The following is a 23,881-nucleotide window of genomic DNA, read 5'->3' on the forward strand; positions in this document are numbered from 1 at the left end:
CTCTGTTCCCCCTGAAAACCTTCCCTGGGGACCCCAAACCCAGGTCCCCTGGAGAGATCACAGACACAAGGTGAATAAACAGAGTTCCCTCCCCCTCTCTGTTCCCAATCCTGGAACAAAAAGTACTTTCCTATTCCCCCAGAGGGAATGCAAATCAGGCTAGCAATCCAACACACAGAAATCTCCCCGATTTCTTCCTCCCACCAATTCCCTGGTGAGTACAGACTCAATTTCCCTGAAGTAGAAGAACTCCAACAGGTCTTAAAGAAAGCTTTATATAAAAAGAAAGAAAAATACATACAAATGTTCTCTCTGTATTAAGATGATACAACACAGGGTCAATTGCTTAAAGAATATTGAATAAACAGCCTTATTCAAAAGAATACAAATCAAAGCACTCCAGCACTTATATTCATGCAAATACCAAAGAAAAGAAACCATATAACTTACTATCTGATCTCTTTGTCCTTACACTTAGAAACAGAAGACTAGAAAGTAGAAACTACTTCTCCAAAGCTCAGAGAAAGCAGGCAGACAGAAAAAAGACTCAGACACAAACTCCCTCCACCCAAAGTTGAAAAAATCCGGTTTCCTGATTGGTCCTCTGGTCAGGTGCTTCAGGTGAAAGAGACATTAACCCTTAGCTATCTGTTTATGACACGCCCCCCAAATTGCAGACAGTGGGGAAGCTCACTGGCGGCGATTTCCTTCTAGAACTTTAAAATAAACAGATTAATACAACACATGCACCTTTACATATACTCCTAAGTATATAACTAACAGACTTCTACATTTTAAGAACACTTTTTAACTACTGAATTCTGGGAAACTCTCACGGGAGAGTGCATCAGCAACTTTGTTAGAAGCTCCTGTGATGTGTTGAATTTCAAAATCAAAATCTTGGAGAGCTAAACTCCAACGAAGAAGTTTCTTGTTGTTCCCCTTGGCAGTATGAAGCCACTTTAGTGCAGCATGGTCAGTTTGTAGTTGGAACCGCCGTCCCCAACATATGGGCGTAGCTTTTCCAGGGCGTACACAATGGCATAGCATTCCTTTTCACTGACTGACCAGTGACTTTCCCTCTCAGACAGTTTCTTGCTGAGAAACACGACAGGATGGAAGTTGTGATCTGTTGCTTCCTGCATGAGCACTGCTCCTATACCACGCTCAGATGCATCTGTGGTTACTAGGAATGGCTTGTCAAAGTCCGGGGCCCTGAGCACAGGGTCAGACATGAGCGTCGCCTTAAGTTGGTAAAGGCCTTTTGACACTCATCAGTCCACTTAACTGCATTTGGCTGGGTCTTTTTGGTCAGGTCGGTCAGTGGGGCAGCGATTTGGCTGTAGTGTGGTACAAATCGCCTGTAGTATCCGGCCAAGCCTAAGAAGGATTGGACCTGCTTCTTGGACCTTGGGACAGCCACTTTTGGATAGCATCCACCTTGGCCTGTAGGGGTTTATGGTTCCTCGACCCACCTGGTGCCCCAGGTAAGTCACTCTGTTTTGGCCTATTTGACACTTTTTGGCCTTAACAGTTAGTCCGGCCTGCCTGATGCGCTCAAAGACCTTTTCCAGGTGTAGTAGGTGTTCGGGCCAGGAGTCTGAAAAAATGGCCACATCATCGAGGTAGGCAACTGAAAATTCTCCCAGTCCAGCTAGTAGACCATCTACCAGCCTCTGGAAGGTGGCGGGTGCATTTCGAAGGCCGAAAGGAAGGACATTGAATTCATACACCCCCGCATGGGTGACGAATGCTGACCTCTCCTTGGCAGGTTCATCTAGCGGTACTTGCCAGTACCCCTTGGTTAAGTCTATTGTAGAGATGAACTGGGCACGTCCCAACTTTTCCAATAGCTCATCGGTACGTGGCATTGGATAGTTGTCCGGACGAGTTACAGCATTTAGCTTACGGTAGTCCACGCAAAAGCGTATTTCCCCATCTGGTTTGGGTACCAGAACCACTGGAGATGCCCATGCACTGGTAGATGAGCGGATTATACCCATCTGTAGCATGTTCTGGATCTCCCGTTCTATAGCAGCTTGGGCATGAGGAGACACTCGGTAGGGTGGGGTTCTGATTGGGTGAGCATTACCTGTATCAATGGAGTGGTATGCCCGTTCAGTCCGTCCTGGGGTGGCTGAGAACAATGGGGCGAAGCTAGTGCACAGCTCCTTGATTTGTTGCCGCTGCAGACGTTCCAGGGTGGTTGAGAGGTTCACCTCTTCCACGCCACCGTCTTTTTTCCCGTCGTAGTAGACACCGTCAGGCCACTCAGCATCATCTCCCTGGACTGTAAACTGACAAACCTGTAAGTCTCTGGAATAGAAAGGCTTGAGAGAATTAACATGGTACACTTTAGGCTTTAGTGAGGAATTGGGAAATGCTATGAGGTAGTTTACAGCTCCCAGGCGCTCTTGGACCGTGAATGGCCCTTCCCATGATGCTTCCATCTTATGGGCCTGTTGCGCCTTCAAGACCATAACCTGGTCTCCTACCTTGAAGGAACGTTCTCTGGCATGTCTGTCATACCAGGCCTTTTGCTCTTCTTGAGCATCCTTTAGGTTCTCTCTAGCAAGGGCTAAAGAGTGTCGGAGGGTGCTTTGTAGGTTGCTTACAAAGTCCAGAATGTTAGTTCCTGGAGAAGGCGTAAACCCCTCCCATTGCTGCTTCACCAACTGTAATGGCCCCTTAACCTCGTGACCATACACAAGTTCAAATGGTGAAAACCCTAAACTGGGATGTGGTACAGCCCTGTAGGCAAACAGCAACTGCTGCAACACTAGGTCCCAATTATTGGAGAATTCGTTGATGAATTTTCGTATCATGGCCCCCAAAGTTCCATTGAACCTTTCCACCAGGCCATTGGTTTGATGGTGGTACGGGGTGGCAAACCAAGTGATTCACCCCATGAGTTTCCCACAGTTTTTCCATGGTCCCTGCAGGAAATTAGACCCTGAATCTTAAGGATGTCGGAGGGCCAACCTACCCTGGCAAAAGATGTCTGTTAAGGCCAGGCACACAGTGTTAGCCCTGGTGTTGCCTAGAGCTACTGCTTCTGGCCATCGGGTAGCAAAGTCCACTAAAGTCAGTACGTACTGCTTTCCTCTGGGCGTCTTTTTTGGGAAAGGGCCCAGAATATCCACAGCTACTCGCTGAAATGGGACCTCCATTATGGGGAGTGGCTGGAGAGGGGCCTTGACCTGGTCTTGAGGCTTTCCCACTCTTTGGCATACCTCACAAGACCGGACATACTTGGCAACGTCCTTGCCCATCCCCTCCCAGTGGAAGGACTTCCCCAACCGGTCCTTGGTTCTGTTCACCCCAGCATGGCCACTGGGATGATCATGGGGCTAAGCTTAAGAGCTTCCCCCGGTACTTAGTTGGAACCACCAACTTTTTTTGCGGCTGCCATTCTTCCCGGTGTCCACCAGAAAGAATTTCCTTGTATAAAAGTCCTTGGTCTATAACAAACCGGGATCGATTAGAAGAGCTGAGAGGCGGTGGGGTGCTCCGTGCCGCCGCCCACGCTTTCTGAAGGCTGTCATCTGCTTCCTGCTCAGTCTGGAACAGTTCCCTTGAGGCTGGGGTCACCAGTTTCTTCCTCAGACTGTGGACTTGGGCTTGGTCCCTCTGGGAAGCGATGTAGGTGATGGGGTTGTTTCCGTTGCTGGTGAACCGCTCTCCGCTGGTGCACCTGAGGGTATTTCAGGCTCTGGCTGAGCCTTTTGGGTATGGCTGTCTGTCGCTTCTGCCAGTTTTGGCTCGCTGGCGCCCTCTGGCGTTGAGTTTGAAGATGTAGTTGCACTTGCTGGTTCTGGTTGCTGTTCCAGTTCCGGGCCTGGGACTGGAGATGCTGTGGCTGTTTCAGTGGTAAGGCGATGGAATCCGGGTCCACTACCTCTGTCTGGGTCTCTGGTAACACAGACGGGGCCTCTGTGGACGGCTCAGGAACAGGAATGGGTCTGGAGCTTGCCTGGTTTGGCTACGTGTAACCATTCCACTCTCTTGGCCCGCCTCACCTGGTTGGCCAAGTCTTCCCCCTAGTAGCATGGGGATAGGATAAATTGTCATAGACTGCAAAGTCCACATTCCTGACCAGCCTTTGTACTGGACAGGCAGTTGAGCTGTAGGCAAGTCTACAGCTTTGTGACATGAAGGGGGTAAATTGTAACTTTGGCCTTTGGGTTGATGAATTTGGGGTCAACGAAGGATTGGTGGAATAGCTGACACTTGTGCCCCCATGTCTCTCCACGCAGTAACCTTCTTTCCGCCCACTCTCAAATTTTCCCTTCGCTCCAAGGGTATTTGAGAGGCATCCGGGCCTGGGGATCTTTGGTGTGATGGTGGTGTAATGAATTGCACTCGCATGGTGTTCTTTGGACAGTTGGCCTTGATATGTCCCAGTTCATTACACTTAAAGCATCTTCCATCTGATGGTGTACTGGGCCGAGGTGAGTTACTGGAGACTGGTGAGGTTGAAGGGTAGGGTATCTGTGGATTTACTTGGGGGGTAATGTGGGGTCTTTGGCTGTCCTCGGTTGTAGGGTTTATGGTCTGTGTGCCCCCTGGGGTAATCGTTCCCCTTGACAGTAGCTTTCTTGCTTTCTGCCAGTTCCATCCATTTGGCTCCAATCTCCCCCGCCTCAGCGATATCTTTGGGATTTCCATCTTGTATGTACCGTGTGAATGTCTTCAGGAACACCATCCAAGAACTGCTCCATTTGTATGAGGAGGTGCAGTTCTTCCAAGGTTTGAATGTTGTTTCCTGTTATCCAGGCCTCATAGTTTTTTGCAATGTAGTAGGCGTGTTTGGGAAATGACACCTCTGGTTTCCACTTTTGGGTTCTGAAACGCCGACGGGCATGATCTGGGGGTTATCCCCATTCTGTATCTGGCCTTGGTTTGAAAAAGTTTATAGTCATTCATTTGCTGCTTAGGCATTTCAGCTGCCACCTCTGCTAAAGGTCCACTGAGCTGTGACCTCAATTCTACCATGTACTGGTCTTCGGAATGCTGTACCCAAGACAGGCTCTTTCAAATTTTCCAAGAAGGCCTCGGTGTCATCACCTGCCTTGTAGGTGGGAATTTCCTGTGGCTGTGGAGCAATAATGGGCGCCTGGTTGTTAGGGTTGGCTGGCACATGCAGCCCAGCTTTTGCCAAGTCCAGTTCATGTTTTCTCTGTTTTTTCCTTCTCTTCATTCTCTTTTTGTTGTTTTTCCATTTCTTTTGTTGTTTTTTCCATTTCTTTTGGTGCTTTTCCATTTCTCGGCGGTGGGCCAACTCTTCTTCTTCTTGTTTCCTTCGGTGGGCGAACTCTTCTTCCTCTAGTTTTCTTTTGTGTGCTGCCTGTTTGATTTGTTCTTCTCTTTCTTTCATCTCCATCTCTTTTTGTTTTATTTCCAGTTCCTGTTTGTGTTTTTCCATCTCTCGCCGGTGTTCAGCTTCTTTGATTTGTTCTTCGGCCTCATTTTTGCCTTAGAAGTCATGGTTCCTGTTTTCTTGTGTTGGGGTGCCCTCCGGTGTTTATCTTCTGAACTGCAGGTTCTCTTGCCTCCTGAAGTCTGCCTAGCAACAGTGCCTTTAGCTAATCTTCAATGTTAAGTAAACCTGAAAAACCACTTTATTTGCATGCATATAGTGCTGGAACTTGCCTCCTAATGGGAGGGCTATTGCATGACAAAAGACCCTTAACAGTCTGGTAATGGCTTCTTGCTTAACATGCAAGCCACAACTGCCAGAGAGAGCAGAAAAAAAAAATTCTCTCTGGTTCCCTTTTAAAACCAACTGTTTCTCTCTGCTAAAAAGCCCTTAGCAGAGGAAGAGAAAATATAATATTCCTACTGGCTTCTGGATTCTGTCTATCCCTTAACCGCTGCACACCATATCATAACCTTAGTCCCAGATTTGGACCTTAGCGTCCAAAATATGGGGGTTAGCATGAAAACCTCCAAGCTTTGTTACTAGCTTGGACCTGGTACCTGCTGCCACCACCCAAAAAATTAGAGTGTTTTGGGGCACTCTGGTCCCCCTGAAAAACCTTCCTGGGGACCCCAAGACCCAAATCCCTTGAGTCTCACAACAAAAGGAAATAATCCTTTTTCCCTTCCCCCCTCTCTGTTCCCAGTGTTGGAAACAAAAAGTACTTTCCTATTCCCCCAGAGGGAATGCAAAATCAGGCTAGCAAATCCAACACACAGATCTCCCCGATTTCTTCCTCCCACCAATTCCCTGGTGAGTACAGACTCAATTTCCCTGAAGTAAAGAAAGAACTCCAACAGGTCTTAAAAGAAAGCTTTATATAAAAAGAAAGAAAAATACATACAAATGTTCTCTCTGTATTAAGATGATACAATACAGGGTCGATTGCTTAAAAGAATATTGAATAAACAGCCTTATTCAAAAAGAATACAAATCAAAGCACTCCAGCACTTATATTCATGCAAATACCAAAGAAAGAAACCATATAACTTACTATCTGATCTCTTTGTCCTTACACTTCGAAACAGAAGACTAGAAAGTAGAAACTACTTCTCCAAAGCTCAGAGAAAGCAGGAAGACAGACAAAAGACTCAGACACAAACTCCCTCCACCCAGAGTTGAAAAAATCCGGTTTCCTGATTGGTCCTCTGGTCAGGTGCTTCAGGTGGAAGAGACATTAACCCTTAGCTATCTGTTTATGACAGCCTCTACATCCATGGTGGCTAGGATGGTGTTTTCTGGGAGGTGACCAATGCATTGTAGTTTCCTCAGGAAATCAGTGGTGTCACAGAGGTAGCTGGGAGTGCTGGTGGCATAGGGTCTGAGTAGAGAGTCCATATATCCAGACAGTCCTTCAGTGAGAGTGCCAATGCCCGAGATGATGGGGCGTCCAGGATTTCCGGGTTTGTGGATCTTGGGTAGTAGATAGAATAACCCTGGTCGGGGCTCTAGGGGTATGTTGATTTCTTCTGGTGTTAGTGTAGGGAGTGTCCTGAGTACTTGCTGTAGTTTCTTAGTGTATTCCTCAGTGGGATCTGAGGGAAGTGGCCTGTAGAATTTGGTATTGGAGAGTTGTCTGGCGGTCTCCTTTTGGTAGTCAGACCTGTTCATGATGACAACGGCACCTCCTTTATCAGCCTCTTTGATGATAATGTCAGGGTGGTTTCTGAGGCTGTGGATGGCATTGCGTTCTGCACGACTTAGGTTGTGAGGCAAGCGATGTTGTTCCATGATTTCTGCCTGTGCACGCCAGCGGAAGCATTCAATGTATAGGTCCAGACTGTCATTTCGACCCTCAGGAGGAGTCCTACGCTACAATGCCCCTCTATGTACATCGGCCAAACTGGACAGTCTCTATGGAAAAGGATAAATGGACACAAATCAGACATTAGGAATGGCAATATACAAAAACCTGTAGGAGAGCACTTCAACCTCCCTGGCCACACTATAGCAGACCTTAAGGTGGCCATCCTGCAGCAAAAAAACTTCAGGACCAGACTTCAGAGAGAAACTGCTGAGCTTCAGTTCATCTGCAAATTTGACACCATCAGCTCAGGATTGAACAAAGACTGTGAATGGCTTGCCAACTACAGAACCAGTTTCTCCTCTCTTGGTTTTCACAGCTCAACTACTAGAACAGGGCCTCATCCTCCCTGATTGAACTGACCTCGTTATCTCTAGCTTGCTTGCTAGCATATATATACCTGCCCCTGGATACTTCCACCACATGCATCTGAAGAAGTGGGTATTCACCCACGAAAGCTCATGCTCCAAAAACGTCTGTTAGTCTATAAGGTGCCACAGGATTCATTATTATAAGTGTCTTCGTAAAACTCTGAACTCCTATTTTATCTATTTTAAAGTTTCCATCTGACTAGTGTAATTATAAAACTACATGGTGCTGGAAGTTGGTATGGTGGTGGGAGTAGATGGGTGGTGGTGATTTATATTGTGGTAACATGTAGAGAGGGTTTCCAGTCGTAAACTATGGCCTCACTGTGCTTAGCATTGCACAAACACGTTATAAAATGACTGTCTCTGCCTGGGGGACCCTACAATCTAAGTACATATTTACTAGTTATACATCCAAAAATAAGGTTAATCATGCTTTTCATGCTTAAGAGTTTAAACTGATCACTAAAGATTGCTAGGCATGCAGGAGGGACTAAATCTTTCACTTAGCATTAGTTACTAGTTCTTAGACACTAGCAGATGCAGGATACCAGACTTGATTAAACCAATGGTCTGAGCCAGTATGGCAAGTATTGTGGTCCTCGATTTATGCTTGTTTTAAACTAAAAAGCAGAACTATGAAAATCTTTAGACAACATGGGGCATATCTACCCTATGAATGCTTGTAGCACAATAGGTAGAAGCACCTTGTATGACTTTTCTAGTTTGATATTTTCATATAAATGTCCTTTTCTAATTGCATTTTAGGTTGTACTGGTCAGCGGACATCTGGACAGCTGGGATGTTGGGCAAGGAGCCATGGATGATGGTGGTGGAGCATTTATATCATGGGAAGCATTATCTCTTATTAAGGATCTTGGTAAATATTTATTTAAAGAAATGTTCTAATGTGTAAGACTTCCAGGACTCTCGGTATAATTTTTTTTAAACTGAAGATAGTCATCTGCTCCACCATTCTGAGCATAAATATTCACCATCCAGAAAAACAAATTAGTTACCTTCCCAAGCAAAAAAAAGAGTGCATAAAGAGTGCTTTGAACAGTCATAACCATCGCCAAAATGTAATGAAAGTTTGTAAATAAATGTATGTTAGAATAAGGACACTCTATGGGCTCTATATTATTGGCTTGACAGCTCAAATAATTAGAATACAATTTTCTAACTGTGTATGCACCATTTAAGTGGAGAGAGGGATACATTTTGAAGTAAAACCTACAGTCCCGCCGCTGGTAAAGTGAAGGAACAACATTCATGGAGTCTGGCTGTGATTGTCCTGGACACTAAGCTTTGGGAAAGACAGTAAAAAATGGAGAAGGAACTATTGACAGTCCCCCAGAGAGAAACCTTGTTGTGCTTTACAGTATTGTTGTAGCTGTGTCAGTCCCAGGGTATTAGAGAGACAAGGTTGGTGAAATAATATATCTTATTGGATCAACTTCTGTTGATCAGAGAGACAAGCTTTTGAGCTACTCAGAGCTCTTCCTCAGGTCTGGGAAAGGTACTTAGGCATTGTCTACACTATACAGTTTTGTTGACAAAATTTAGCTTTCATCGACAAAACAGTGGAGGTGTACACACTGCAATGCTCCTTCTGCCAACAAAACTCTCCTGCTTTGCCAACAAAATAAAATGAGACGCACGGAGCTTTTTATGGCAAAGTTATATTGACAAAGTGTTTGTGTAGACACTGTGCTTGGTGATGTCACTATAATTGGCCTCCATGAGATGTCCCACAATGCTCATCCTGACCACTCTGGTCAGAAGTTTGAACTGCACTGCCGCACAGTCGGGTATGCAGGCATTGTGCCCCCCTTCCCCCCTTAAAGGCCCAGGAATTTTTTAAATTCCACTTCCTGTTTGCGCAGCGTGGACAGCTCACATCGCATCTTCCCAGGTGACTGTGGTGGCTCCACACAGCAAACGCTCTCCCACTTGGACCACACTTGAGTTGTTGGATCTGCTGGCACTGTGGAGAGAAGAGGCCGTGCAGTCCCAGCTCTGCTCCAGCCATAAGAACTTCAGTACCTTCAGTACCTATAGTACCTACAGTCAGCTTTCTCTTGCTTGTTGGATAAGGGCTATGAACAGGACACACATCACTGCCATGCGAACATAAAGAAGCTACTCACAGTGCACTGCTCTCTGTCAATGGTAGAGTACCAACTGTAGACATGCTCCGCCAACAGAAGGAGCGTTGCGTGAACATGCACAAGCGATGTAATTATGCCAGTTTTTGACTGTCCGTACTTTAGGATTCCCTCAAAGTTAGGCCATAAAAGGTCTATAGCATCACAACTGTGAAAACTGGCTTGCGTAAAACACTTCTGCATTTTGGCCCCAATTCAGCAGAGCACTTAAGCATCTTCTACCATTCTTATTTAGGTGTCTAAGTCCCAAGTTAAGCGTATGCTTAAGTGCTTTAACCCATCAGATTGTGTACACTTTCTATAGAGTGCAGCTTTAAGTAATTTTTAAAGAGTGTAGTGAACAAATGACCAGTTATTCGTGAGTAACCAGCCACAGTTGTCTTCACAACTGTCCTATTTCTATGCTCAATGGTACACACACAAAGTAGGTGATAGTTCCAAATCATCTAAATGTTTGTTTAAAAATAAAAACAGCCCCCGTGATCCTCAACTATGGCTCAGTTTAACCTCCAGCCTTGCCTGTGAGGCTTTTAATGTTCCATAGTTCTAATGACAAGAGTATATATACTTGAAAAGCTCATCACTCCATGCTGAGCTCTTTATGGGGGAGAAGGATGTTAAGTGTTCTGTTATGCTATTAGCCACTCATATACTACAATGACGACAAGTGCCAGACACGTCTATAAATAAATAAATGCATCTTTCATTTTGCTTATTTGAAACCCTTCCCTCTTGTTTTCCTGGCTGCAGAATGAGTAGATTTAAATAGAGTAAAGTCTGTGACTAAAAGTAATTTAGCTTGTGGCTTTTGGGATTTTTTGTTTTTGATTTTGTTTTTTGGGGCGAAGGAAGAGTAAAATAATTTTCAGATGGGGAAATTCTTAATTGCTTTCAAATTGTTTTTTGTCTTCTTTTGTATGATTCTTGAATAATCATGTATAGTCCCCCCAAAAAAAGTTTCTTATTTGCTGACTTTGCCCTTCAGAGTGTACTGTTTTGTATCTGCTAAGGGCAAGTTCTTAGTGACATCGTATAACTTTTGTTCAGTGGGTTTCCTTTGATGCAAGAATGAAATGCATTGCTCACTCCTTATTGAAATATTTGATTTCCTCAGGTAGTAGGTTGGGTGGCCTATATGTTTACTGTAAAACCTGTGGCAAAGGCCTATTTTTCTCAGCTGGGAATTATTAGAGTCTTGCTGGCGACCTCTATTCTGGTTTGCCGTTACATAAGTTCTTGTTACACCTATACAGTGTGCATTTGATCTTCCCATGATGGTTTGTTAATGCAAGATTTACAAATTCAGATGCACAGAACAGAATATTCCGCAATAAATAACAGCAAAATTCTATATGCATAAATGATGTGACAAATAAATTAGTGAACCAAGCTGAGCTTTGTTTAGAAGCAAACACACCGAGTATGGTTTAAATTTGGGGCTAGCTATAGAACAGTGAGTTCAAACACTGCATTTTGAACCGTAAAGACCTGCCTTCATATCCGGCTTGGATCCCAATAAAATGAGTTCATGATCTCAATCTAGTCCAGAGAGGACATAAAATCACTGCATAGTTTGGCTTGTCTGCGTGCACATGCATAAGTTCTGTTGTTACTGTGGGTCTCATAATGTGCTGTTTCGGTTCTCTCTCTAGATATAGAAAGCTATATCTCAGCATTGCTTTGCTGGTTTTGGTAAATTATCATATATATGAGTATAAAAACTAGCTTTCCAATACCAATGGCAAAGTAAGACTGTTGTAAAGGGAGGTGAGCATTTTGGGTTATGACTTTTAGATTATATAATGGAGCTGCTACGTGCTGTTGATTCTGTTAAAATGAGGCACTTTCATTCACTCTATTACAAAGTTGCTTGCATAATAACCACTATTTAGACTTTTCCATTGATCTAACAGTACCTAGCCATGATGCAGTTATGGTCTTGCATCTGCTGTTGTCACTAATTATATGTGCTACTTATGGGAAAGGTCTGTATTTTTATAAAGAAATTCTCTGCTGTTCATTGTGTGTATGTGTTTGACTGATTTGCTTGTTAGTTCCAGGTTGGTCTTTTATTTTTTGGTTTTTTTAGGGAAAGGGAAGGTGGAAGGACTGGTAAAACTGAAACAGTTGAGTTACCAAATTCCTGGGGGTAAGATTTAAAAAAATGTTTAGGGAATGGCCAAAGGTTCAGTGTCAAGTAGTTGTGAATCCACTGGCCTCACACAAATATTGAAAGAAAATTGTATCGGTTTGTGAACAGTTTCCTAAATTTACAAGAAGGGCTAGCTTCGTAACAAAACAGTTGAGTGAGCTCTAAGTATGAGGTTAAGTGCTGTTTGTCATATCCTTGAAGCGGCTTTTAACTGTATATACTTTCTGAAAGTATTTGCTAAGTAAACCAGGTATCTCTGCACCTCTTAATGAGAGCCCATTAAATAACATCTATCTGTTAGGTATTTTTATGGCCCTCATCACCACAGTATCTGAGTGCCTCACAACCTTCAATGTATTTATCCTCACAGCACCCTGTGCAGCAGAGCAGTGCTTTTATCTCCATTTTACAGATGAGGAGCTGAGGCACAGAGAGGCTAAGTGCTTCCGGCATATAGAGGTTACTCAACAGCCTATAGGGGTGTGTGTTTTAATGCATCTCAAATTTCACTTCAGCCTCCAAACGTGAGTAAGTAAAGTTATGAAAAGGTGCCAAAAACTTTAAAAATCACCCCTAAAGACTCTATCGCTGAGTTTGGCAAGGACTAATTTCACATTGATGGTAATGTGCTGTTCTGTACTCTATGCAGCAAGGCTGTAAATTACGTTTGAATGTAGACAAATACAAATTGCAGTTCTATTAATTTTATTTTATTATAATGATTGATGGCACTGGTAGGCTTTGAACTTGCTTAAAAATTGCAAATATATCAATAAAATGTGTTCAACTGATACTTATATATAGTGTGGCTAGGCAACTAAAGTTCAGCATTTCATTTGAATCGTGGAAAACATGGATTTTCATGTGTTTGGGGGGTTTTTTAATCAGAGAATTTTGGTTTTTTTATCACAGAAAATTAGGATCCCTGCGTATAAGGCTTGCATGCATTCACTGGCTGTGTGATCCACACAAACTTCAGTGACGGGTGGAATATATATACATGTGAGAGACCATGTATATTATGAGAAATAGCACAGTTTCAGCAATTGGCTTAGCTGTAAATCAGGGGTGGGCAAACTTTTTGGCCCGAGGGTCACATCGGGGAATAAAAATTGTATGACAGGCCATGAATGCTCACAAAATGAGGGTTGGGATGCAGGAGGGGGTGTGGGCTCTGGGTTGGGGCTGATGATGAAGAGTTTGGGGTGTAGGAGGGTGCTCTGGTCTGGAACCCAGGGTGCTGGAGGTCAGGAAGGGGATCAGGGCTGGGGTAGGGGTGCAGAAGGGGTGCAGGTTCCGGCTGGGGGAGTGGGCTCCAGGGTGGGGCTGAGGATGAAAGGTTTGGGGTTCAGAAGGATGCTCCGGGCTGGGATAGAGGGGTTTGGAGAGTGGGAGGGGCTGGGGCAGAGGGTTTGGGGGTGGGGAGAGGCTCAGGGGGTGCAGGCTCCGAGCAGTGCTTACCTAAAGCGGTTCCTGGAAGCAGTGGCATGTCCCTTTTCCAGCTCCTACGTGGAGGCACGGCCAGGCGGCTCTGCACGCTGCCCCATTGACAGGCACCACCCTTGCAGCTCCCATTGAAGCGCATGAGAGCCGGAGTGAGGCCATACTATGGCTTTTGGGAGCCGTGTGGTTCAGCCCCTGAACTAGCGCCCCGGCCAGAGTGCTGGAGCAGAGCCAAACTCTGTGGTCCGGCCCAGCGCCCCAGCCAGAGCGGGGCCGAGCCAGGTGGTGTGGCCCCCGGCCCAGTGCCCCAGCCGGAGTGCCAGAGTGGGGCTGAGCCATGTGATGCGTCTCACAGGCCAGCTTAAAACGGGTCGGGGGCCGTAGTTTGCCCACCCTGCTGTAAATGTTAACAAGGACAAACCATGGTCAGCACTGGTAAAACTAAACTCCTGTTTCCTAGTGTGGACAAAGCCAGAGAGAACTACACTTGAAAAGAATGTTTTAAAAACATCATGGGCATGAACTGCAAGGTTGCCTAGGGAAGTTGTGGAATCTCCATCTCTGGAGATATTTAAGAGTAGGTTAGATAAATGTCTATTAGGGATGGTCTAGACGGTATTTGGTCCTGCCATGAGGGCAGGGGACTGGACTCGATGACCTCTCGAGGTCTCTTCCAGTCCTAGAGTCTATGAGTCTCTGAGTTCTATCTATATCAAAATGTTTGGATCTCACAAGAATGAGAGTTGACAGTGTCCCTTTAAGGCTTTTTAAAATTGTAATTGAAACTGTTTCCTGAATTATAGCCTTAACTAATGTGTCTGGAAAACTGTAAGTCAGAAAGTATTACATAAAATAGATTTCTCTTCCATTTGCTGTAGCCCATGTATCAATTCACATTTCTCTGTTCCGTTTTCGCTGGCTTAATACATGAGTACTGAAGCTATCTATTATAACATGCTTCTTACTGAAGTAATTCCTCTTCTGTTAGTGCAATATTCTAGTTCATCTCACATAATTTTAATTAAAAGTCATTTGAATGTCATTTTAACTTATTTTTAAATTTTAAAATGTTCCTGCATTGATCATAATTGTGGATTTGCAGTAGTTTGCTGTATGAGAGGTAGGCTATCATGTTGTGAAACAAATTAAAGCAATATTGTCACCTTTTACAGTAGTTACTTTTTAATTAAAATATCTGCATCCTTGATATTACCTTCTTGTTCTGATAGACTCTCCCTCCAAAAGTTGCATCTTTTGGTATGTCACTGCTTTTTATATATGGAGAAAGAAACTTTTGAATCTGCTAAATAGGAAAAATATTTCCCTGCGCTGCTCTTACTTTAAATGTGGAAAGTAATGTCATGCTTTCATTTTAACATACAAGCTGAACTGCACATCTAGAAAATACAGGAGTATTTACTTCTCATGTTAGTACACTATACTAAAAGAATGATTATATTTGTGGTCCTGCCATAAAGTATATTGCTGCTTTGGTAAATTTAGGCAAACAGACCCCTATGAGCTTATTGTCCTTTCTCCTTTTGGCTTCCTCTTCACTGCAAACTCAAGTGTACTCACTAGCTTCAAGATAAAGAATGGCTCTTTATTTATATTTTTTGTAAATGTCTTAAAACTTGGTGCCAGAGGGAATTTCAGCCTTTTCCAAGTGCAAAACCCAATGGAGCTGCTGAAATGCAAAGAACCATTCAGAATGAGGTCACTGCATCATCTTGTTCTCGTGGGTTTTATTTTAATTTATATATTTTCAGTATAGCCTAGCCTAGCACTAGACAGGTGTCTGTGTTATCAAGACTGAGGGAAGATAAAGGCAGTGTGGACTGAGCATTAAATTGCTGATTTTCCAATCTACTTTTCCAAAACATAAAGTACATCAGAGGCCACAGGCAGAGCTGAGAATACTGTACTTTAACATCCAAGCCACACTTTGTAAAGTATCAGAACGAGAGTGAGAGGACATGGTATTTTCTGCTCTACAAGACTTTTACAATGTTTTCCTGTATTTCTAATAATCTGCTGCTGAAAGAGAGGAAGGGAGTCCCCAAATTAGATTACTCAAGCAGAAAAAAATGAACACTACAGGTGGAGAATGTCTCTCTGCTTGTTGGTGGTTGCTCAGAGACCTGGATCTTCCATAGGGGCAGGGAGGTGGCTGAAACAGCACTTTGGTTTTTTATGTGTATTTTTTTACTTTGGGGATTTTGTTTTAAATTTACACTGGCTATTAGTCAGGAAGAGAGAGTAATAGATTGTATTTGAGGGTGTGAATTGTGTTGCTGTTGGGCACTGCGCTAATCAGTTCTCTATTTAAAACCCCAGATACAGGAAGGCACAACTACTCGGTATATTGCTCTGTAACACTCATTTAACCTGGCCCTGTAGTCACTGTACAAAGAGCATCTTAAATAAGCATTAGCTTCAGTTACTCCATTGTCCTGGTTCTTCCTGCCATTTTCATTCAATGTCTTTCTCTTCCGGTGAGATCTCAGGGCTCTGTCCTTGGCTCCCTACTTCTCTTCCAATAGGCCCCCTCCCTAGGTGACCTCATTCACATGGTTTTAGCTACCATGATCAGGGGTGGATTACGGTTTTGTGGAGTCCTGGCCAAAGCAAGTGGGGGCTCCTCCCGACCCCTTCCGCCTGCAGTCTTCCCCCCCGCCAACCCCAGCTGCTGCCAGGGAGAGGGGTTGGGGTGCAGGGGCTTGCTCTGCTCCGCCCACCCAGCATTCTTGCGAGGGAGTGCTGGGCAGACGGAGCAGGTCAGGGCGCAGGGGTGCCCCAATTGGCTAGGGCCCCGGGGCACAGGCTCCATTGGCCCAGTGGCTAATCTGCCACTGACCATGATTACAGATTACTCACAAATCAACTCCTTTGTCCTGTCCAGTCTTGAATCTCCAGCTGCCTCTCTAACATTTCCTCTTGCATATCCCATCACTTTCCTAAACTAAACATGTCAAAAGTAAGCTTCCCATGATTCCTTCCTAAACCCTCCCCTATCTCTGTTCCCCTTGTTCTCTATAACAAATGACAAATTCATGGTTCCCTCTCTGTCTCTGCCTGCCACTCAGCTCACAGTCTTTGGAGTAATCTCAGTTTCTCCTTGTCCTTCTCCTTCCACATTCACACTGTAACCAAATGCAGTTTCCCTTCCTCCTCTAAATGACTTCTAAAATCCAACCCTCCTGCTCTGTCCCTACTCTATGTACCTTCCTTATCTCATGTTCTGCCTCCTCCTTTCCCGCCTCTTTTCTGAAGTGTATACAAAATGCTCAGCTGAAATAATCTTCCTGTCCTGTCACTCAGACAGTAATTTCCTCTCTCTCACCAAACACATATATTATAATCCCTTCACTGGACTCTTCCCAAATCACATTTCAACTTTGTCCTCACTTCCAGAGCTCTCCCCAGCACTGCTTATATCTCAGTTTTCACTTTCTCCTTTTTTTCTTCTTCTCCCCTACTTTCTGCCAACTACACCTTCGGTGGGGTTTTCCCACTCATGACTCTGTGCTGCTTTTCTAGTTAACCCATATGATTGCAACAGCCTTCCTTGTTCCTGAGGTCCAAGAATCCTCAGTCTTTTCCCTCAAACCATCTTCAGAATTCACTGCATCTTTGCTAGATTCCCATCGCTAATATCTGCTCCAACACTGTCTACTCTTTCTTTTGGGCCTGAACATTATGAAAATAAAATATAATAAAATAACCCAGACAAACAAAGCAAAAGCAACAACAAACAAAGCAACTTGTATGATCTACTTTAAAAAAACACATGCATGCCACATTTTCCAACCCAAAAAGCTATATTCCTTTCACATTTTTTAACTTATCTAGGATCTTGGTATACCAAAGTTGGGCTTTAAAGGATAGGAATACGTAAATGTGTTTTTACACGAAGTTCTTTCTCTTTTTAATGGTTTTAAATAACCCTTTATATTTCTCCCTTAATTTTGAAGAAAAAAATCTTTCTTTCTCCCACTAGCTAATTTTCTGCATAATTGTACGAAGAGACTTTTTAAATCAGAACGGGTGGGATTTCCAAAAACACCTAGGGTGCTTAGTTCTATTGACTGTCAATGAAAAGCTTCTGTTTTTGTTATTGGGTAAGGGCTTGCCATCCAAAAGAATTGTATATGTTGTATAACTTAGTTTAATATTGTCTATCTGTTCTGCTAAATTTATCATTCAATCCAGTGAATGCTATTGTAATGTGAATAGATTTTTCTCTTAAAAGGGATAGTTTCCCAGCCTTCCTGCACCTGAAATGAATTTTTAACTGGTTGTGAGCAGGAGGTTTGTGTTCAACTTCAGATTCTAAACTCTTACCCAGGATCAAAGGATTCCTTTTTTAATGGGCCACTATCATTTGCCAACTATAAATAGGTAGGAGCTTCCATCAGATGTGCATCAGGCACTTAATTTAAATTGTTGGTATTAGGCTGTTTGAATTAGAGGAATAGCACCATGTACAGCATATTTATTAATAGTGTTGAATCCTTGGCACCATGTGTTTGGGAGAAAATAAATGGGCCCTCAAACTACTAGATATAAACCATTAGACAAGGAGAACAGAGATGTCAACTCTGGGGAATAATAGAGTGATGATTGGACACAGATGCAAAGAGTATGCTGGTGTTAGAGAGACAGACTTTTTGCTGTGTAAGATTATTATCTTGCATAACTAATTCAAACCAGTGATGAGTGGAGTTTTTCCTAACTTAAACCATTGTAAATGAGTAGAGTCAGGAGAAAAGAACTATGAAAACACCTCCTTATTAATATAACAGTGAGAACCCTTATAGGAAATCCTATTTAGTGTATCATTTAATTATATTTATGGAAACCAGGCCAGTGCCAGAACATACACAAATCTTACTAATGCATTTGGCACCTAATTCTGAGGCTTCTGTTAACCAAGCATGTAGTTGTACATTTCTTTTTGTGTTTTCTACACAGAGAATTTAGATTTTCCTCTTGTATTGGCATCAGGCATTTTTCAAAGATGTCTCAAGTGTCCTGTCAGGGCTTTAAATGCTAATGTGATCCATTGAATCTCTTGGGTCTAATGAAACCTGATAACCCTACAAACCTGAACAACATAAAGGATGCAGTACAGATTTAATGAATAACAACAATGTAATGTGCTGTACAGGGCCATTTTGTATCTTGTTTCAGATACATAAATGTACTTTATAAAAGCAGACTGTAGGCTACTAATGGGGAAAAATGCTAAATTTGGAAGCGGGCCAAACTTGAAGCTGGTCTAAGCAAGTGCAGCTCCATGGAAATTTCTGTAACAAATATAGCAGTGGCTTAAACAGTGGGATAAGTGGTCATGTAGCGTAATTTGCACCAGTTTGGTATTCAGTGGAGACTCAAGTGTTCCATTTAGGCTGAGCCCTTTGGCATGGTGGAGCTGCAGTGCCCCAGAGGGAGCCCTGGGAGACATCCTGGCTTCCAGAGTTCCCAGGCACGCAGCCTGTACGTCTGCTGCTATGCTTTTTTATTAGGTGCAGCTGACTTCTCTGATTCTGCCTGGCCCTTATGCTCGCTGTGCAAAAGAGGGAGAAAGATCAGTATGCTCTCCCTACCAATGTAATGAACTCACATAAGGGGCAAGTGCAGGATCTGACCCAGGGTGTGCAAAACGAACGTAGCACATAGGTGAAAACACCAGAAGGGATGGGGCTACAGCAGTAATAGCAACTAACAGGATGGTATAAGATGAAGACTTTTCCTGCCTTCTGCCCCTTCATTTTACACACCCACTGAATACTGGATCAATGCAACTTACATTACTTTACCTCTTACATCCACTTACAACCTTTCTTCAACCTACTTGCATACCTTGTGTGACTTACACCATCATTTACATTGCCTTTGAATATGGCCCAGTGTTATGAACTTTAAAGAAATTAATCCTTTCTTCAGTGTGAAGGCAGAATAATTTTGACATTTTGAATGTGAATATAACCTTTTAAACTGTATTATGAATTCTCTAAAAGAACTTCTCTGACTACCTATCAGACCCTATTTTTGTTAGACTCTACTGTACCATTAATTGCTAACCTTCCATATGAATAGTTGGTTTACATTTCTAATCTGTAGTGGGAAAGTATTTACTTTAGGGAATTTAGTACTTTGCACTATTGATCTCAATCTTTCATACACTCACACAAAGTTTAAATAACAGTAAGTTGTGACACAAACTAGCAAGAACCAGGAATTCAGGCATAAAGTTTGATGCATTTTGACTTAGTCAGTTATACTTTGGTTATGGAACATACATGGGCAAAGTTGCCATTGGTTTCAGTGGCATCAGGATTTTAGACATTGTATGTAAAACCATGGACTGGCCTGCAATGAGACACCTGTAATATCAGTAGCACAACAAATTAACGACTTTGTGTGTCAGAATTAAATTTAGATTTCTTTCTTTTTTGTGTTTGTGACTCGTAACCCAACTTTTTTTTATTAATTTCCTTTTGAGTTGTTTTTTGAGGGTGATAATCTCTGCTCAAAGGTTAGCCTTGTTAATTTGATAAAACCATAGCTTCATCAAGATCTCGATCATCAAGCTTAATGTTTAACAAAGGTGGCCTAAACTACTTAAGTAATCTCTAGCCACTTCTGGAATGCATAAGATGGCAGCAAATCCTGTCTAATTGTTACTTAAGTCTTAATCTTTAGCACCATTTGGAATGTGACACACTCTCTTCTGATGTGGGTTTGGGGCCAGAACATGATTTATGTCTTAGAGCAGCCTTTTTTATTAACCAAGCTACTGCCAAGTTTGGTTATTTTGTGGCCATTCTTGCTAACTTCAATGCGATATCTATATTATTATTATAATATGACATCATTGGCCATCTGGCTGATTTGAAATAGGAAGGATACTAATCCTGTGTTCTAATTACTTAGAAGTGGAGCAACAAACTGTTGGGATGGGGGTGGAGGAGGAAGTGGTTTTTAGAAAACGAGCATTCTCCTGCATTTAGAGTCAGATGACTTGCATTTAGAAAATTTAGTTTTAATTACTGGATTCTGTTGTTTGTACCTGCTGAATTACAGAATAATAGGAAGTGTAAGTTTTTCATATTTTGAATATTTTGTTTCTATTGTATTCCGGATTTCTTTCAGGTGGGGAAAATTGGGTGGTGGTGGTTATAATTAATGACAGAGATGTGCATGACTACATTCCCATAGCTTTTTCACAACTGGCTTCACTCTATGCCCATCTTTTCTTGACTATTCTTAAAAATTATACTGTATGGGAGCCGTAAGCATTTTTTTAAAAAGTGTTAAATGTTGATGCACAGAATAAATATACTTTTTCATGAACTGATTTACCAGATTTAATTAACATACAAAAGCCAGTAGGAGAACACTTCAATCTTCCAGGACATTCTATAACATTTAAAAGTAGCTATACTTGAACAAAAAAACTTCAGAAACAGACTTCAAAGAGAAACTGCAGAACTAAAATTCATTTGCAAATTTAACACCATTAATTTGGGCTGGAACAGGGACTGGGAGTGGCTGGCTTATTCAAAAGCAGCTTTGCCTCTCCTGGAATTAACACCTCTTCATCTGTTATTGGGAGTAGACTACATCCACCCTGATCGAATTGGCCCTGTGGACACCGGTTCTCCACTTCTGAGGTAACTCCTGTCTCTTCATGTGTCATTTATATAATGCCTGCATTTGTAATTTTCACTCCATGCATTTGAAGTGAGGTTTTTTACCCACAGTAGCTTATGCCCAAATAAATCTGTTAGTCTTTAAGGTGCCACCAGACTCCTTGTTGTTAATTAACTCAATTAATTAACCATAAATCAAAGACCAGAATTTATACCTGCCCGGATCTGTTACAGAAATAAACTCTTTTGCAGTGTAGACCCTGCTTTTCTTCTTCGGCTGATATTGCCCTCATAGAATTGTCCTGCACTTGCCTTGCTTTTAAAAGCTTTCCATATGCTCAACAGCTTGTTGTGTGTAAGGATCTAAAGTACAGCTCTCTCTGCTGTTTCATTCTTAGTAATGTATAATGAATAGCAAAATTATATCCTACTGTCCTTTAGTGCTTAAAACCCTTAGAGTTTCTCATACAAATCTAATAGCATATCTTCAATTAAGGTGAAGGTACTGAGGATCGTTACCAGCAAGTCCGCTGAAAGTGGTTTGGTTAGTTGATTTACTTCAGGCATAGCAGGGGCAGTAGCACCTGTTGCCCTGTAAGAGGCTTGGGTAAGGAAGTGACTGTGGAGAGTCTGTTGTTCAGGCCTGTAGAGATGGCTGTAACACACAGCGGCTTCCTCTGCTACCACACTAATAGTAGCTCCAGCTATACATCATCTACTCTGCAGCAGTAAAAGTACTAACGCTTACTTTTTTTTGTTGAGGTCATAGAGCAGAAGTGGCTGTTTGATGGAAATCCATATGCAGCTGCCCTGGGGAAATGGAGGCCAACACATGAATTGTTTAGACAAATAGAATATTTGGGACTAAAAGCCATATTTAATTTTGTATGTCTTAGGGCTCCGCCCCAAAAGAACTCTGCGGTTGGTGCTGTGGACTGCGGAAGAACCAGGAGGGGTGGGTGCTGAGCAGTACTACCAGTTACATAAGGTAAATAATGTAATAAAATAATCTGTTACAGTATTTGCTTTTTTGACTGAGAATACTAGATTTTCAAAATGTCAGACTCTTCGTCTAACTAAACGTATAGAGTCCAGTTCTGCCTGCAGATACATAGGCACAACTTTATGTCCCAGATGTTGTGAAATACTCTGTGTTTTCATATAATCATTTTAAAGAAAGGAAGTTCCATCCTCTTGTGCTTAGCTTCCATTGGTTTGTTAATGTAACTCATTGACTCAGACATTCATTTGGCTTGCAAAAGGGAAAAATGATAGGGACTTTTCATATGAAGGTTAAAAGTTAAAGGGTATGATAAGCTCTGCATGAACTTTACATGATCTACCATGCCACATCACAAAACTGTTATGAAGCAAATATTTCATAAGGATATCTGTTATGAGGTGAGCAAGCCATACACATTGGCAATATTAATCCATTTAATTTACCCTTTATATTTCTGTTTCTTTGCATGTTGTATAATGCACTGAAATGTAGTGAATAAGCTGGTAAAGAGAGAACTCTCTTTGGAAGCACAGATATATAATATTTTAGTGGTGAGTATGATCTAAAATGTTTTCAGCCAAGTATTATTTACTGTATGGGATCAAGGACATTTTAAATGCCATCACTAGCTATTTTTGATGATGCTAGGTAAAATTATAAAACTTTTTGAGGATTGGTATTTAGGAGGAAAATATCACATAATATTATTTCCATATTAGCTGTGCACAGTTGTCTCTTCAAAGGATTGCATGGCATGAAGGATAACTTCATAAAACTGTCTTGGAGCCAACAATTTTCAAAATATAAACATTTTGGAGGAAGCTAACCCTGTAATCATATAACTAACTCCTGATTTTTATCTGTGTTTTGTGATCCCTTATTTGGTAGTAGTTAATCTCAACAATGCTTAAACCTGCAATGCAAAGCCAAGAAATTGATGAAGAAAAGTGTGTTTAAAGTTTTTGTTCTAACATGACAGCAGGTTTTTTCAGAATGCATGTCCTGCAATAAAATTCCTGGCAGTGTGTTTATGATGTTATTGTTGCCCCTCTTTTGAACCGAGTGCTAGTAGAATTTCAGGTCTCCATTGATGTTCTAGTTGGAAGCAGAAGTTAATGGAGTCTGGTATTTTCTCTGATATAGTTTTATTTATTGACAAAGAAGTACAAAGTCCTGTGTTTCTGAATGCAGGAATTAAATAGCAGGAAACAGCTTCTTTTGCTGACAGCACCAAGAGCACTCTTTTCAGGCTGCACCCTGGGCCCCAAAACCTCTCCCCGGGTTTCTTCCAGAGACAGTCGTTATGATTTCAGTTGCTCCTTCAGTCTGTCCCTCACTCTCTGTCATTTTTGTTTCAATTTTCTGTGGCCTGGTCTACTCAAGAAAGCTTATATCGGCATAGCTAAGACCTGGTCTATGCTGGGCGGGCGGGGGATCAATCTATGTTACGCAACTTCAGCTATGTGAATAATGTAGCTGAAGTCGACGTACTTAGATCTACTTACCACGGTGTCTTCACTGCACTAGGTCGACTGCTGACACTCTCCCATCAACTCTTCCTACGCTTCTCACTCTGGTGGAGTACCAGAGTCGACGGGAGAGCGCTCACTGGTCGATTTATTGCGTCTTCACTGTTCTACAAAGGTTAGCAGCTGAACCCCAAAGTCCTACTGAACCTTTTGCAGCACCTCAGACATGCAGAATCTGAAGGCATGGTGGAGTTTTGTGGCTCCCTAAAATCCCTCAGACCTGTTGAAACACTTTGGATTCAAAGTGAGTACCTCACCCCAGACCCTAAATCTGGTG

The 23,881-nt window shown here is 42.5% G+C and overlaps 1 protein-coding gene across 2 annotated transcripts in view; it reads left to right on the forward strand.

Moving 5' to 3' along the window:
* CPQ (carboxypeptidase Q) overlaps nucleotides 1-23,881 on the forward strand; it is a 268,011-nt gene that overhangs the window by 158,195 nt on the left and 85,935 nt on the right. For both annotated transcript variants that reach the window (XM_050941018.1, XM_050941019.1), the window contains exons 5-6: nucleotides 8,420-8,531; nucleotides 21,969-22,060. In XM_050941018.1, the coding sequence (XP_050796975.1) occupies nucleotides 8,420-8,531; nucleotides 21,969-22,060 (204 nt within the window). The remainder of the gene's footprint in view (nucleotides 1-8,419; nucleotides 8,532-21,968; nucleotides 22,061-23,881) is intronic.

Source organism: Gopherus flavomarginatus, chromosome 2 (genome assembly GCF_025201925.1).
Source record: "Gopherus flavomarginatus isolate rGopFla2 chromosome 2, rGopFla2.mat.asm, whole genome shotgun sequence".
NCBI classification, from domain to species: domain Eukaryota; kingdom Metazoa; phylum Chordata; order Testudines; family Testudinidae; genus Gopherus; species Gopherus flavomarginatus.